The sequence below is a fragment of the Phalaenopsis equestris genome, unplaced genomic scaffold (assembly GCF_001263595.1).
Source record: "Phalaenopsis equestris unplaced genomic scaffold, ASM126359v1 Scaffold000985, whole genome shotgun sequence".
NCBI lineage: Eukaryota > Viridiplantae > Streptophyta > Magnoliopsida > Asparagales > Orchidaceae > Phalaenopsis > Phalaenopsis equestris.
The window spans coordinates 35,018-53,163 of NW_018165424.1; the positions used below are offsets into that span (position 1 = coordinate 35,018).

The window sequence follows — 18,146 nt, forward strand, 5'->3', positions numbered from 1 at the left end:
AGAGAGAAAATTTGGCGGCTTTTGAGTTGGAGATTTAGTGGGTTTTGATGGATTAGTTAAGTGCTTTTACCTCATATTTAATTTGGTCAAAGTTGAATTTTAATTTGAGTCCATTTCGAGTTAACTAGTGCAATTATTCTTTTTATTATTGAAATTATCATCCATATTATCGTCGACTGAACGGTCCTCAAATGGAGTCGCATTTAAGCATGAAGGGGCTCATTTAAAATATTTTGATGATCGCGATGCACTTGTGAAGTCTGTTTTAAAAAATAAATTTTCACCAAAAAAAAGTTTATGTATTATTATTTTTATGCATGAAATCTCTAATTTAAAAAGTTTATGTAAAAATGTTGTTTAGTGACAATCAAACTAGTTTGCATGCTTCTCATATGTGATAATGAATATTATGCAATTTACATAATCTAATTTTGATCACTAGATTGATTTGTGGAGAAAATGATAATTTTTTTTTGTGCCTGAAAAACAATGCATGAATGAAAAATTGAAGTGAAAAGTTTCACATAAAATTTGTGTCATACGATCATCGAACTCATTTTTATAATCTTTATATGTGATAATTAACATCATGCGATTTTCAAAATGAAGTTTCCAGCCCTACGATAATCTTGAAAGAGAATAATAATTTCAGGGTGTGTGTTGGTTAAGGCTCATTTTTAGGTCAATTTTAGGGTTTGATTGATGTTGGTTATATTTGATTCTATTTTGATTTGGTTGATTCCAATTTAATTTTATTAGATTTTAAATTAGGGTTTATAAGGCTTTAGTTCAAGTTTAAGCTCAAATGAGATTCAATTGGAAATAAGCCAAAGAAAATGTTGACTGAAAAGTGAGCTCAATAAATGAAACCTAAATATGTGTGATGAACTATGCAAAGTACGATGCACATATTGGAGTTTACCAAGATGATCAACTGAGGCTAGGAACGAGGCCATTGCTAATAAGGATTTGAGTTTTTGAGTCGATTTAAATTTTGTTTTAGGTTTTGAGGATTTTTAAAATTTTTAAAGTTGTGTTTAGGATTTGATGTTTTGATTTGTGTTTAAGGATTTGAAATTTTAATTTTTTATTTGAGGACTTGAAGTATTAAAGTCGTGTTATGGGAATGTTTGAAAATTTTATATATGTATTTTAAGAACTTTGAGGTTTGTTCGTGATTTAGAAATTTTTTATTTGGGGAATTAAAATTTTGAGGTTTGAAATTTGTTTGTTTGGGGATTTTGAATTTTAAATTTCTTGTCAATATGATTCATTAAGGATTCATGGTGGGTATTTGGGTTTACTTGGACATTTTAGGATGGAAAACCATATGAACTTACGTCTAACTTAAAAGGTGAACGTGGTGATTAGATCAGGTTATAACATCACACGGATTCACATATAGACTAAAAGCTAATTGAAGGAGGTTTGATATGATAAACGTGAACACATTAGAATGGAAAGCATAGAGACTTACATCCAACCAAAGAGATGAACAGAGTCATTAGACCAGGATAGATAAATATATTGATTCATACCTAACCTGAGAACTAATCGATGCCTTAGAAGTTAACCATTGGTTTTTGGTTTCCAAGGGTTCTCCTTTGAGTATTCAATGACTAACACTAATGAGTAGTGATTCACTCTGCACTAGACTTACTTAGCCCAGGCATGAACTTGTTGATTTAGCAAAGCTGAAACAGGGTCAATGTGTTGGGAGGGAGAGAAAATTCATTCATTAAATATGTATGAGTTTCAATGGCTAAAACAGGAAAGAATTCTAAGAGACTTGTCCCAAAACTTGATCTTTACTGGCCAATGCATTATTTTACTAAATTCAATATTTCAGCAAAGCAACAAACCCAAGAAAATTTGGGATGGTGTCACAAGGGTCGTGCTCCACAATCGATGAAAGCAAGTAGGCCTAAGACATTCAGTACACACTAAACATAAAAATTGCACTTCTAACACTTTGGTGTTTTATAACTAAGACTTAGAGTAATACATAGATATTACACTAAAGCACTCAGCCAAGGCACTGGTCTTCATTGTGGCTGGTTTAGTCAACATTTCGATGAACTTGAGAAAGCAAAAGATATTGGGTTTTCGATGGACTAAGCTTATTATGGGAAATACCCTTGGTCAACGTATTAGCCAAAAGCATTAACCTGCATAACTAGTTATGAATGGCTTGAGGTTAATGAACTTGATCACATCATGATTGTGCCACAAAGCGATTACTCCAATACCAACGAACCAAAAAGGATAAACCTATGGAAAGTAGTTCAAGGCCAAACTAGGCTTAACCCCTAAATCTCGAGGTATTTAATGACTGATGCAAGAGATAATCTGAATATATCCTACATTAGATTTACAGAGCCAAGATCCTCATTTGATCAATTGATATTTCACTAGATTGAGGTGTACAAACCCAAGGAAAGAAAAAAAATTTTATGGTTTTCAATATACTAACACATTCGAAAGATACTCTTGGTCCAATTCAAGATTTAGGAGTCTAAAGTGCTAATTTTCTTGAATCTAGGAAAGTGAAAAATCAAACCTTATTGTGATAAAGACTAATTCATGAAGGGATGATAAGTCTAATCCACCACTAAACTTAGTACAATATTCCTAACTCTTTGTTTTTAATGACTGACTAAGGAAGTTGGGCTTGTGCTACCCTAGACTTACTCAGCCAATGTGATAGCACTTGTTCAAAGTTGGTTTAGTTGACAAAGCTGATAGACCGAAGGAAGGAAAAAAGAGTGTTCATAGTGAGTTATACTTAGAAAAGGATTTTTTATGGGATGTAACCCTTATCAAGGTTTACTAACCCAAAAAAATTAACCTGGATATCAGCATTTCACTAAATCGACACCAGTCAACTTGATCTCATGATGATGGTGCCTAAGCGAGATTGATATAAAATTGATGGATCGAAAAAAGAGCATGAAGTTTTGGATTAGCCATACTAAGAAAGAAAGTTTCGACATATCCTTTACCCAGACTTATTGACCCAAAGATTGACTCGCACCATCAACATTTCACTGTATCGCAATTAACTAACCCGATCACATCGTGACAATGCCACAAAGAATTTGCTCCAACAGTACCATATCTTGAAGAAAGAAAAGAGTATGATTTTCGATGATTCACACTGAGAAAAGAGGATGTATCTGTACTCATACATACTAATCTAAAAAAATTCATTTTGAATCAGCCATGAATTAATCTAAGTTAAACCAAATCACATAGTGATAATATCAATATATATATATATATTACATGTGCATAAAATTCTTACAAATTTGATAATATTTAATGATATTATGATTATATTATAATAAAATATCCTGACAATACCACCACCTTAACGTCAATCACATGTGCAAATTCCACAGATAAGATAATATTGGCTCCAGAGTCCGAAGTATTTTCGGGCTCATCTCTTGTTCTTCCTCCGGGAGTACACCATACCCTTGATCCCAGCCGGATCAACCGCAAACCCTAACATCCGATAAAACCCCACAACCTCCGGCTCCGCATACAGCGCAATGTTCCCGATCCCCCGATCCCTCAAATCCCCCAAAAGCCGCTCCATCACCGCCTTCCCCAACCCCGTACCCTGCAACGCCGGCTCCACCACCACATCCCACACCACCGCGTTGAAAGCCCCGTCTCCCGTCGCCCTCGCAAAGGCCACCGGCACCCCTTCGCCTCCCTCGCCGTCTTCCTCTAGCCAGACCAGCGCGTCCGTGTGCTCCAGCGCCACGCGAATCCGCGACGCCTCCCGCCGCGGGAACCCCACTCGGGCGAACACGGCGTTCAGGGCTTCCAAGTCCAGGCCGGCGGAGCTTCGCCGGACGCGAATGCCGCGGGCAGCGAGATCGGCGTCTGATATGGAAAGGGGGAGGGTTCGTTCCGTCGTGTTGTCGTTTGAGGTGCAGCGTATTGGTGGTGCTGGTGATTGGTTTGGGATGTGTGGGGAAAATGGAGCGGGGGTGGAGGGGAGGAGGAGGAAGCCTTGTGCATGCATTTGGGTGGTGGAGAAGGGAGACTGAGGGAGGAGGAGGGGAAGAAGATAAGGCTGGAGATTTTTGTGATGCTGCTTCGCAATGTGTGCGGTTGGAGGAAATATTGCTACTCCAGGGTCTGCATTTAAAAAATTTTAAGTTTTTGTGGGTAGATATGTTAAAAATGTAGAAATTGGATGATAACACATGTGTATGTAGAAATCTCAAAATTTTATAGGGCATTTACATGCATAGAATTGTTGTATGTAGATACCCCTATAAAACTTATTTGCACATTCATGTCTCTGAGAAAATATTTCAGACTTATAAAGTATGTACTTATAAGGATGGATTGAGTGACCACATCACATATAAGTGAAATTATGATGATGTGATCACTCCATCTACTTTTATATAAGTATATACTTACAAAATACGTAATATTTTCTCCTTGCCTACTGATCTCTCACCTACTAACCCACCCCGCTTGTAACACGAAAATTCAAAACTTCCGCCATGCAACCTTTAATTTATTGTATGAAAAACCGAGCTCGTTCACTAGTTCGAAAACTATCTTCACTCTGCTCATGAATAAATTTTTAGTCTAGTTGCTCCTGAATAAAGTTGAGTAATATCGAGCTGAACATGTATAGACTCATTACAAGCATAATTCGAACACGAGCTAATTTTGAACATCCATTAATGCAAACAAGCTGAACACAAACAAAATTTCAACTCGCTCATGTTCTGCTCGTTCACACCTTTAGACCTACACATGTTATCCACCCCTAACAAATTCTCCCATATGAGATTTAAGTCACATCGTGACACAAAATATCATATATTTGAATATAGGGAAATTTTACATATGCTCCACAATTCTTATAAATTTATATATCTCACGTCTAAACTTTAATATTTACATGTATAACACATTAGTCCCGTAAAATTATCCATAAAAACATGCATTTAACTTTTAAAAGGTCGAACAAAAGTGATATTTTTGTGATGTTAAATATTTGTATGTTATGAATGCAAAAATTAAAATGTAGGTGTTGGATATGTAAATAAAAAAGCAGTGTGTTATGTACGTTAATGCCCCTTTAACATATTATCATTTGGAATTTTAAATTAACAATTAAATCCCAATTGTTATGTTCTGGATATATAATTAACATATCACATAATAAAAATATATATATATATCTGTTTACTGATATCAACAGCTCTACTGAGCCTATGAGCTTTTTCAACATGTAAAGAAGACAACATTTCATGAAATCCTTCCCCATTGCATTAAAATTACAATAAGAGCTCATGTTTTATGAATGGCTAAACAGACATTAGAAGCAACATAGACGTCATGATTTGTTAGTCCCATTAAAAATCCAATCCAACAATTCATGAACTTGAGCTTTTTGGCTCGCTTACTTTGTCCTTCTTTGGGTACTCCCTTGGTCCAAAGATGGTTGATCCTATTCTAACATTTGTGCTTCCCATTTCAATCTGCAAAAAAGAGTTAACATAGTACGGATATTAATGGAGTCATCTTATCAAGAGGCAACCCCTTTAGGGCTGGTCAGAGGTTCAAAGTATTTCTCGCTTTCTCCTCCAACACAAGACTTTGTAATTGAAGACGAAACATCCAATCACTAGGTCAAATGAGCCGCATAAGCGGTTCGAGGTTTTCACAGGGCAAATAAATATGATAACAATATCATCTGGCATACTTGGGAAGCTGACATATTTTTGATGTGGAAAATTTCAGTACATGAAACATAATTCCTATATAATTATGTATCTAATGCCTAAACTTTCATTTGCACACTCCTGATGTCTTACCTATGCATGAAAAGATGCATTTCACTTCACTTTTAAAAATTAGAGATTGTGATATTTTTAACCTAATATAAAAACTTGTGTTATAAATGTAAAAATTAAAAGTTAGGTGTTAGATATGTATATGGATAAGAATTGTGGAATATATGTGAACACACCTTTTAATATTTGTTATTGTACAACCTAAAAATGTCACCGCCCTCGTCGAGCCAAAGGAACCGCCGTCGTCGGAGTCACACTAACAGCCACACATCCGTCAGGCCGGCCAACCTACTCTAAAAAACCAGTCAACTAGCCACATTGGGCCAATCAAAATAGTCCACTCTGCTGACCACCCTCACCGACCACCTCCAGTCGGCCAACCACATTGGGCCGACTGAATGACTTCAACCAACCGACCACTCCTGGCCAGCCACCTAATGCTGACGAGCTCCAGCTAAGCAAATACGAGCAAGGAAAGGTCTGAAATATTGTATACTACCCCCATAAAGCAAGAGCATATTTGCAATCTTATCTTTTCCTTTTTTTTTACTTTTACAAATAGAGGATCCTTGGCATGTGTAAAAGGGTCCTTAGGCTCTCTCTCTCTCAACCTCCAAGTAAAGGGAATTCTCCCCTTCTTCCCACTTGTAACCCTCAAGTTTAGTGGTCTTTACCCCCAATGAAGCAAATCTCTCTCTCTCTCTCTCTCTCTCTCTCTCTCTCTCTCTCCTATTTTCTTTCCCTCGATCGTCGTGTTCTATCCCTTGGGCACTCACAGGGCAGATTTAGATTCAAAATCCTAAAAAATACGGTGAGCGTGGAGTGCATGACAACACAAAAACGAGCACACCAAAATGGAGAAAAACAAAAACAGAGAGAAAAATAAAAAGCACAAAGCAAAAAGAGCAACAAGAGAAAGAAGAAAAGAATAAAAAAGGACAACCCTATCTCACACTTCTAGAGATAGAAAATCCTTAACAGAGAGCAAAAGAGACCAGGTAAGGAGTGAAACTTGAGTTGAGCAAATACCATATCTAACTGACAATCTTATCAAAAATCAGGCCTCAAAATCAAAATATATAAAGCTAATGAAAGAATGTTAAAAACTAAGTCCAGTTAGTGATTCATGAGATCACATTTTAAGTATTTATGACTTCTTTATTCTTATTACAGTTTCGCATCCAAGAAGTAAAAGCCTGAAAATTTCAATGCCATCGTCGAGTCAAATGAACTGCAATTACTAGAGTCACACCAAAAGCCACGCACCCGTCAGGCCTGCCACCTTACTCCAGCCGGCCAACCACATTGGGTCGGCTAAAATAGTCCAGTCAGCTAGCCACGGGCTAGCCATCTACAGCTTGTCGGCCACTCTTGGTCGACCACCCGACTCCGACGAGCTCCAATGACAGAAATGCTCCAGATTGGCAATTTCGAGCAAGGAAAGGTTTGAAATACCCTGTACTGCCCTCCATAAAGCAAGGGTATATTTGTAATCTTTTGAAATACCCTGCACTGCCCTCCATAAAGCAAGGGTATATTTGTAATCTTATCTTTCTCTCATATTTATTTCTATAAATAGAGGAAACTTGGTATGTGTAAAAGGTCCCTTAGGCTCCCTTTCTCAACCCCCATGTAAAAGGAACTCCTCTCTTCTTCCCACTTATAACCCTCAAGTTTAGTGGAATCAAAGGGGCCAAAGAGCCTGGGAACACCCCTCTTAAACCCCTCCCCCCACGTAAGGGCAAATCTCCCTCTTTCTCTCTCCCCCATTTTCTCTCCCTCGGTTATCGTGCTATATCACTTGAGCACTCACAAGACAAATTTGGATTCAACGGTTATGGAAGGTAATAAATCTAAAGCTTGTATATTCTTGATACTAGGTAATCTAATTAGAGATCCAATTAAAAGATCTATTTCTATAATAAATATGTAACATATATTTTCAATTCAAACATAAGAGAAAGAGTTGCTTCCTTTTACATGGTATCAGAATCACGCACGACTTATCACCCTTCTCGGTTCGGCTTCATTCCCCACACGCGAGAGCAGCCTTACCAATGTCGTTCGTCGTTATACATCGTATAGCTTAATCTGTGTCGATCTTCTTAGTGTTTCAATCGCTTTGTCTACGTCATTCGGCTCCATCCACATTGTGCGACTTCTCTTGTGCACCATTCAAAGCTTCCTCTTCTTACATCGCCTTGCCTATGTCATTCGGCTCTGTTTGCACTATTCAAAGCTTCTTCTTCACCCTGTGACGGGATTAGGTCATCGCTCGAATCTTCATCTTCGTCGTCTTAATCCTGCGACATTAGTCACATAAGTATCCTCATCCATCGTGAGTGTTCATCATGGTGTTGTTCATCATATTTATTTGTCTTTGGAGATCATTGAATTGTTTGAGTCGTTTTTCTCCTACAGCTCAGCATTGCTCTTTTATGAAATTCGCCTCGCCCGTCAAGTTGTCCGTACCATCTCTTATATACCAACTCATTGAGGAAGTCATCATTGGTGATAAGCATGATTATTGAACAAAAGCATGAAACGAGTTTGGTTAAAATTACAGATGAATAGTTAAATAGTGTCAATTATTTTTACTGGAATAAAATAGTGAGACTCTACTTTAAAAGTATTTCTTGATAGAGTCACCTCATTGATAAACCCCAACCTGAGTTGATCTAAATTATTATGAGTGGATGAGAGTTGATGCACAGCTTTTGATACAAATACAGGACACTATTGAACCTGATCAATATGACCATATTACTCTTTGTTAAAGATGTGATGGAGGAACTGACATTTGTGTTTTATGAGAGAAAATATTTCTCAAATTTTGATGTATGCAAGGAGTTATATCAAGTTGAACAACAGATCAATCAATTAACAGTTATCACATGCACTTCAAATGTGTTTATGAAGAATTGAATAAACTATTTCCCTTCAGTAGTGAGAATAAATGGCTATTATGAGTTTTATAGCCGGCCTCAACTCTTAGGATGAACGTGTCAAATCACAGACCCACTCTGACCCTAGATTTATTAATTTGAGGAATGCTTATACTAATGTGTTGCGTACTATTCTGAGTTCTTAAGCTTCATTTGTACAATAACTCAATACTTTTGCTAGCTAAAAAAATACATATATAAGCAAGCCTCAATCTTAAGGAAAACATAAAAGTGGAATTTAAAATTTTGGAAATCAAGGCTTAAGAGTAGTTTTCTACTACTATAATCAACATGGTCATAAAAAGAGAACAAGTCAGAAGTTACTCAAAAAGAATCAAAAGGGTTCTAGATCACAGAAAACTCACATGGTCACTACTAAGGAGACCTCTCAGAGTCAGACACTAGATTTTTACAAATGAATATGCTAAATTCATCCAATTTAAAGAAACATTCAAGAAATCTCTCTCTGTCACTGCCTTTGTTGAGTCAGATAACAATAATATCTGTCTTCTTGCCTTTTCCACACACTAAGTCATTGATTCTTGTGCCACATATCACATGATAGGTAATACAAGACTCTTTCCCCCCTTTCACAAGCATCTTTCTTCTGTCACCGTAGCTACCTCTAATATTCTTAGTTCTGGCAAAATTAATATTACAACTTCATTACATTTAACGTCTACCCTTAATTTATTGAAACTCTTTTAATTTAGTATATGTTATCAAGATTATACTTGTTTTTAATAATTGTATTTTATTCTTTCCTGAACATTGTCTTTTTCAGGATCTTATAATAAAGAAGATTATTGGTAAAGAACGACAATCAGGATGTTATCTTCATCTGAGGTCCATCATCAATTAGATCATCCATCACTACCAATGTTAAAAAAGTTGTACCCTCAATTTTAGAAATTACTATCATTAGAGTGTGTCATGTCAATTTGCTAAATACCATTATTTGTCTTTTGTTCCCAGAATTAATAAAACAATTGGTCATAGTTTTGAATTGGTTCATTCTGATCTATGGGGATCTTGTCTTATTTTATCTAATAGTTTTTCATATTTTGTCACTTTTGTGGATAATTTTTCTCATATATTTTCATATTTTGTCATTTTTGTGGATAATTTTTCTCATATTATTTGACTTGATTTTATGATATCTCATATTGAGTTATTGTCACATTTTCATCCTTTTATTCTGAAATTAAGACTCAATTCAATATTTCTGTTAAAATTCTGAGAAGTGACAACATCAAAAAATATTTCTTTGCACATTTTAGACATACATGACACAAAATGAGGTGTTTCATCAATCATTTTGTGTTGATACTTCATCCTAAAATGTAGCTGAAAAAAAATAATAAACATTTTCTTGAGACAGCAAGAGCATTTTTTTTTAACAAATGTACCCAAACAATTCTTGAATTTCTACCACATACTTTTATCAATTGAATGTCTTCTACTGTTTTATAGAACTAAATAACTTGACAATATTTACTTCCAACCAAATCTTTATTTCTCATTGAATCACATATATTTTGGTGTACTTGTTTTGTTCGTAATACTCGTTTACGGGTTTCTAAATTGGATCCTAAGCCATTAAGGCGTGTATTTCTAGAATACTCTCATTTGCAAAAAAAAATATCAATATTTTTTCCCTCTTAAACAGGTAAATGGTCACTGCTGATGTCACCTTTCATGAACAAATCATATTCTTTGGCGACTTATCGTTGCCTAAATCCTCACAATATTCCGATTAGTTGTTAAGGCATCACATCATTAGTTCAGCTCCACATTCACCACCTGTATCTAAGTTTAGAGCACCTATCATGAATGTTTACTCGAGAAAACTTCGTTCCCTGATCCTAGTCCGACACTGGTATCATCTTCTTCAATGGATTCTCCTCCTAGTGACCATGATATACCTATTGCCCTTCAAAGAGGTAAATGCCAATGAGCCAATCCTATTTCCTCTTGTGTTAATAATAACAAATTATCTTCTACTGTTTATTCTTTTATTGCTTCCCTTAACTTTGTTGAGGTCCCAAAATCTATTCAGCAAGCGCTATGTCATTATGGGTGACGAGCAACGATATTTGATGAAATAAATACCTTAAATGAAAATGAAAATTAGGAACTAGTTGAACAACCTTCTGACAAGAATGTTGTAGGTTGTAAATGGGTCTTTCAATTAAGTTTCATTCTTATGGATCTATAGCTCGTCTGTTAGCTCAGTTGGTTGTTAAGGGTTATGCTAAAACTTATAGGATTGACTACTTCGATATGTTCTCTTCAGTAGCCAATTTGACTTCAGTTTGTCTATTTTTGCCTTGTCTGCAATTAATAATTATCCTATACACTAACTTGATGTGAAGAATGTACTTTTGTATAGTGATCTGTTAGAAGAAGCTTACATGGAGCAACCTCCAGTGTTTGTTGCTCAGGGAATCTAGGAAAGCATGTTGTCTTCAGAAGTCATTATCTGGATTGAAGCAAAGTCCTCAGGCATTGTTCGGAAAATTCAGCCAAGTATTAGATTAAAATTGATCACATTGTATTCTACAAGCAATCTGCTTCTGGGATCATTATATTAGTAGTTTATGTTTATGACATTATTATTACCAGAAGAGATGTGTAAGGAATCTTTTTAGTGAAATCATTTCTTCAAAATCAGTTCAACACTAAAAATCTTAGTTAAAATACCCCTTGGGAACTAAGGTATCAAGAAACAAAATTGGCATCTTTCTATCTCATCGGATGAATGTTTTGAATTTGTTAACAGAAACTGGGAAGATAAGAGCCAAACCATGCACTCCTCTAATTCTCCCTAATCAACAACTTACCAAGGTTGAAGAGTCTTTTAATAATATTGAATGATATAAAAAATTAGGGGGGAAATTAAATTAGCTCACAATGACTCACCTTGATAGTACTTACTAAGTTAGCATTATAGGTTAATGCATTTCTTCCCCCAAAGTCCATCTTTCATGAACTTTGGAACAAACATTATGTTACCTGAAAGGAGCTCCTGATAAGGCATTATATATCATAGTTATGAGCATAAAAATATTGAATGATTCTCTGATGCAAATTGGGCGAGTTCCAAGATTGCTCGGAGATCTATTACTGGATATGTCACGATCCAATGCATAATCTAAGTATCGAGCAAAAGCAAAAACTTCAAGTGAATTGATGTGAATCTCCCGCTTCTTGCCCAAAATAAGTTTTAAGATGACATTTCTAACAAAGTTATGGTGAGATAACAAAGTCGTAATTCATATTGCCTCAAACATTGTCTTTCATGAACAACAAAATGTCACGACCTGACCTGCTAACTTAGAATTAACCAAGACAGGAAGTGTAGTTGGACAGTATTAACATTTAATTTATTTTCCATGGATTTTTAGAACCTCCAATGTACATAAAAGAGCCACTAAGAAACCATAAAATATACCATACAAAAATCAAAAAATTCAAAAATAACTATATAGTCTGTAGACAACTTATCCAACCAGAATATAAGAATATATCATTGCCCGCAAAACAAATAGTACAAAAAACTACAATCATACCTATCAACAGTTGTCCTCCACCTATAAAGTAAATCTCTCATATCAGACATATCAATCCATATTTTTTTCTAAGAAACTAATTAAATTTAACAGTAAATTTTCATGATTTAGTTAGCAATTAAAATCTTTTTATATTTTAACTTAATATGTAAATGTTATGCATGAATGACCAAAAGAAATGTTTATTAATTTATCGAGTTGTAAGCTTTCAATTTAAATTAACTCTTCGTGTCTCAAATCAAGTATTTATCTTTTTAACATGCTTTACTTTTAAGATGTCATATCAGGACCATCATCATATCCAAAGGTATCCTCATAAATTTGCATTCGAAAACATTTCTTTATCATTTCAATTTCTTTTATTGTGCACGGTACATCGCATTAAGTATTTACTTATAATTTAATATCAATTTAAAATCATTTGAATGTACTTTCATATGTTAATTATTTTCCCCCATTTGTGTGACATCTTTCAAACATTAAAAACGCAAAACACAAATTGAGACATCTTTTGTTTCTTCATCTTCTTCCTTTGTGCACAGGATGCTAGGGTTCCTCCTTTACTCCTTATTGTCGCTCAGTTTCCTCTTCGCACAGGCATTGAATCTCGAATATGAGAAACATGCGACTCCTCTCCTTCCTTTCCTTGCATTTCTTCAATATCTTTGCTTCCTTCTCCTTCCTCCCTTCTTCCTTCACTCGCCGACAAACCGCTCGGCTCAAGGATGTTGGCTAGGGTTTGACATGACATGCTTTCCTTGGCTTGACAATGGCATCGAATGTGAAGCTCCTTGACGAATCTACAAATTGGGGTTGGAAAAGACCTGCCTCCCTTCTTCCTTCTCTGATTTCTTATGTTCTCACTCTCTTTCTCGTTCTCGCTCGTTCTCTGTAGAAAACGAACGAAAGGAGTCCCCCTTCAACTTCTAATAGTCGAATCAATTGACAGTTATATTTGAATCAATTTATTATTTTATTTTATTTTTTATTATGTTTTCAATAAAAATTATAGTCTCCCCAACTCATCAAAATTTCAAAAGTTTAATATAAAAATAAACATACCTAAAATGAAAAGTTGTGATATCTTTCTTGCATATCTAAAACTTTCTCCCATTAACATCCTTCTTTGATCAATGCTTCCACAAAATCTTCACAAATGGGATCTCTACGAAGCATCTTAGCATCATATTCTAGAATCCTTTCAAGCTCTTATATAAGTCGAATCAAGTTGTATATCAATTGAGTCTACTATCACCATACTCGATTCATCTACAATTTACTTTCTAAGTGAAAAAATATGGAAAACATTATCAATCCTTGCATATGAGGTAGTAAATCCAATACCTATGTCACAAGTCCAATTCTCTCCACAATCTCATATGGACCTACATATCTTGGACTCAGTTTTCATGTTTTCCTAAAATATTGCATGCCCTTCAATGGACTAACATTGATAAAAAAAAAATTTCAGCTTCAAACTTGACTATTCTATGCTTAGCATCATAATCTTTTCTCTGTCTCTTCTGCACTGCTCTTACTCTGTCTCTAATCAGCATAATCTTTTCAATAATATCATCAACCAAGTCAGCTTCAATGATCTTTCATTCATCTGTTTTAGCCCAACATAAGGCGTCATATACTTTCTTCCATACAAATCTTCATGGGGGGACCATCTCAATACTAGCCAAAAAATTGTATTGTAAGTGAATTCTACTAAAGCTATATGTGATTCTCGTCCTCCAACAAATTCCATGACACATTAACCTTCTAGATATTCCTAAGTCTGGATAGTATTTTTTGATCAATCATGCGTCTAAGGGTGAAAGGTTGTACTAAAAATCAATTTGATGTCCAAAGCTTTCGAAATCATTTTCCACAATCTCGAAGTAAATCAATCATCTCTTTCAGAAACAATAGATTTTGGCACTCCATATAATCTCACGATTTGATCCACATATAATTTGAATAATCACTCAATTGGATATGTGTCTAATGAGCGAGAGATGGGCAGACTTAGTCAATCTGTCAATAACCAAAATAGCATCTTGACCCTAATGTGAACTAGGCAACCCGAACACAAAGTCCATAGCAATCTCCACTCATTTCCACCATGAAATTGGTAAAGGCTGCGAATGACCTCCGGGACGTTGATATTCTATCTTCACTAGCTAACATGTGGGACATTTAGTCATAAATATTTTCCTTAAGATCCTGGTACATTTTATTAATCCCTGGGTAAAAAGTATAACCAGATAAATGTGCATCCTCTAGAATTTCATTCTTGGGATTATCAACATCTGAACATAACTCATATCTTTATATTTTAATAAGTCACATGATCTAGCACATACTTCTCCAAACTGTCTGCCTTAGTCTGCCCCAAGATTTCTAAACATTGTTATCTTCGACTAATGAATTATCGATTTTGCCTTTCAAAGTGGATGGCATTGTCAATTGATTTAATTGAAACATAATGTCATCATTATAATTTCTCCAAATCTTTAAGTAGGTACTTTAGTTGAGTAAATAAACAGTTCAAATTACCTTAAGCCTACATACTAAATACATCTGCCACCGCAATTGCCTTTCTCTGATGATATTTAATATCCAAGTCATAGTCTTTAATAAACTCCAACCGTCTCCTATGCCTCAGACTCAATTTTTTCTAAGTGAATATATATTTTAAACTCTGATGATTTGTAAATACTTCACATCTGACTCCATACTAATAGTGTCTTCATATCTTAAGTGCAAACATAACTACTGCCAGTTCCAAATCACATGTGGGATAATTTCTTATGATTATACAATTGCCTTAAAGCATAAGCAATAATTACCCTTCCATGTTGCATAAGTACACAACCCAAATCATTCAAAGATGCATCAATGAAAATTTGAAACCCGCTGAAACTGAAAGAATAGTCAATACAAGAGAAAGCATTAAACAGATCTTTAGCTTCTGTAAAACCTCCTCACAATGATCTGATAATGATCAAACTTCATTGTCTTCCGAGTCAATATTGATAACGACATAACATTCTGTGAAAACCCTGCAACAAAGCTCATGTAATAACCAGTTAGACCTAGAAAATTTCTGATATCGGTAACAATAAGTCTTAGTCAATGGGAAATTGTCTTGATCTTATTATGATCTATAGATATGTCATCTCCACTGATAATATGCCCGAAAAAATCCACACATTTAAGCAAAAATTCACATTTAGAACATTTGGCATATAATGTATTCCCTTTAAAAACCTGTAGAACAGCATGTAAATAATTTGTATGAATGGATTCATCTCTAAAATACAACAAGATAACATTTATCAAGGCAATCATAACAGTATCCAAAAATTACTTGAAGACTCTATTCATCAGATATATGAAAACTACTGGAGCATTAGTCAGTCCAAATTGCATCACCATAAATTCATAGAGTCCACATCCGGTCCTAAAAGTTGTCCCTGATGTGTCTTCTTCTTTAATCCTCAACTAGTGATGGTCTGACCTTAGATCAATCTTTGAAAATATTGAAGCCCCTTCCAATTGATCAAACAAGTCATCAATCATTGGCAATAAATATTTGTTTATAACTATAAGCTTATTCAACTCTTCATAGTCAAATGCACATTTTGAAGATCTCATCCTTCTTTTTCACGAATAATGCTGGAGTTCCCCATGGTGATATGCTAAGTTTGATGAAACCTTATCCAGCAACTTATACAATTGACTTTTTAACCTGTGCAACTGTTTAATTGTTATTCTAAAAGGCACCTTGGATACAGACTCAGAACCTGCAAGAATTTAACAATCACTCGCACTGGTGATGAGCCTGGAAAATCTTCAAAAAAAATCTTTGGATATTCTCTTGCCACTGGAATATCACCTAAAGTCTTTAATTAGAGATATGTATTAAATGAGAAAGAAAACCTTAATGTCCATGATTCAACAATGTGAAAGCTTTCAAACAGGTAATTATCATAGATGCTAACTCTCTATCTCCACAAAATTTAACTTATGCCTCCTTGGGTACATTTATTTTGAGACTTTTTATTACAATCCATTTTGATGAAGTTTTAAGACAATAAATTCATGCATACAATCACCACAAATTCCACTAAGGATACCACAATAAGTTGTGCATCAAAATCCTTTCAGCCAATTGTTAACTTCACCTCATATAAGTGATTAACTTTCATAAAAGTATTGTTTGACATCCTAGAAGATATTATCACTGCATTAAGGTATATGATACATAAAATTAAAATCATTCTTCAACTTATTCAACAATTGCTTCACCTCAGCTTATTCAATAAAATTAAAATCATTGTTAACTTATTGGGTTGTTCAACTTATTGAACAATTGATTAACTTTCAATTGCGTCACTTTAATCAATTCCTTATTAGCCTGAACTGAAGATATATGATACATAAAATTAAAATCATTGTATTGAACATTTAGGGTTGACTTATTAATATATTTAAATTATAACAGGAAAATATGAATGGCATGACATCACATAAATTATATTATAATTAAAAGTGCACCTAATTAAATCTCTTAAATGCACATACTTGTGATAATTTCAGTGGAGTTCTTAGCTTCCTGCTGCGAAAGTGCATAAACTTTGCGTTGAACATTCTGCTGAGTTTGACTACGATTTGACACTGATCCTGGAAAAGTTAATAGCCCTCGGCCTGTCAATGCTCCTCTAGGGTAGTGCAACATTGCCCTTGAATTAGTTGAAGCCCTCTGTCCTAATCTTGGGCAATTCCGAGTCATATGTCTTGGTTAGTGACACCAAAAATAAGTGTTGGATCCCGAAAGACACTAAGCCTTATGAGACCTTCCACACTTGTCACACTTTATCGCTTCAATCCGGCTGTCAACACCATTTGATCCGGCCTTCTTAGCAAATGTATTTCCTGACTGGAAGAACTGCTTGCCCTGAGTGCTTTGAGGAAACCTAAATCCTTCTGAATTTCTCTTCTAAAAGTCCCTCCACTGAGTCCTTTCTAAATCCAGCTCAATCCACTTGGCCCTTTCCACTAAAGCAAAATAATTATCAATCCCAAGAGGAATTAGTGGTTGATTAATAATATCCTTCAGCCCAGACAAAAACCTGTGGCACTTCTCCTCTACATTTGGAATCAACTGATGTGCATATCTTGAAAGCATAATGTGTTCTGCCTTGTATTGAATTATCAACCAATCACCCTATACCAACCAGATAAATTTGCCTTGCATGTCTCTAAGCTAATAATAGTATGAACTAGTCTCTAGAAGTTGTTACAAATTCATCCTACCACACCAAGTGGCTGGCTATACCCCTAAATTTCTCATTCAACTGTCCTCGACTCCATTTTCTTTGTTTTTCCCTCTAAAATAAAAATAGCAAGTGCAACTCTCCAATCAAGTGGAAAAGCTAACCCATCTAAAATCATTTGCTCTCAACAGTCAGTTCTCAACATCTATTGGACTTCATCTTCTAGAAAAGAGAAGTGGTCTCATATTCTAAGATAGTTTCAAGTTCTTGTCTATCTAGCCTCCCTCATTAGAACTAGCCTAAATCTAAGATTTATTAATCATATGAGTTACTAAAATCATCATCTCAACAAAAATATTTGCAGTCACAATAATTTGTGGAGATACATCAATTCTACCACATCAGCTCTAACTTTTTCCCTTTAATTTTTCATATTTCTGAAATAATATAAGAAAGATTATAATGAGATATAATTTAAACCTTCATTAATATGACTTATGAATTAATTTAATTAACCTAATGAACATG

At 35.0% G+C, this 18,146-nt stretch overlaps 2 protein-coding genes across 3 annotated transcripts in view; both read right to left on the reverse strand.

Annotated features, from left to right (window-relative positions):
* Positions 1-3,324: 3,324 nt before the first annotated feature.
* On the reverse strand, positions 3,325-4,255 carry LOC110032620 (serotonin N-acetyltransferase 2, chloroplastic). The gene has a single exon (XM_020736294.1). The coding sequence runs from the start codon at positions 4,034-4,036 to the stop codon at positions 3,443-3,445; it is 594 nt and encodes a 197-aa protein (XP_020591953.1). The 5' UTR covers positions 4,037-4,255; the 3' UTR covers positions 3,325-3,442.
* Positions 4,256-5,284: 1,029 nt separating this feature from the next.
* The window catches only part of LOC110032621 (proline synthase co-transcribed bacterial homolog protein-like), a 54,963-nt gene continuing 42,101 nt past the window's right edge, over positions 5,285-18,146 (reverse strand). For both annotated transcript variants that reach the window (XM_020736295.1, XM_020736296.1), the window contains exon 7: positions 5,285-5,519. In XM_020736295.1, the coding sequence (XP_020591954.1) occupies positions 5,415-5,519 (105 nt within the window). In that variant the 3' untranslated portion in view covers positions 5,285-5,414. The remainder of the gene's footprint in view (positions 5,520-18,146) is intronic.

Coding starts and splice junctions, on each gene's coding strand:
- LOC110032620 (XM_020736294.1), bottom strand. CDS start 4,036: ATGCATGCACAAGGCTTCCTCCTCCTCCCCTCCACCCCCGCTCCATTT.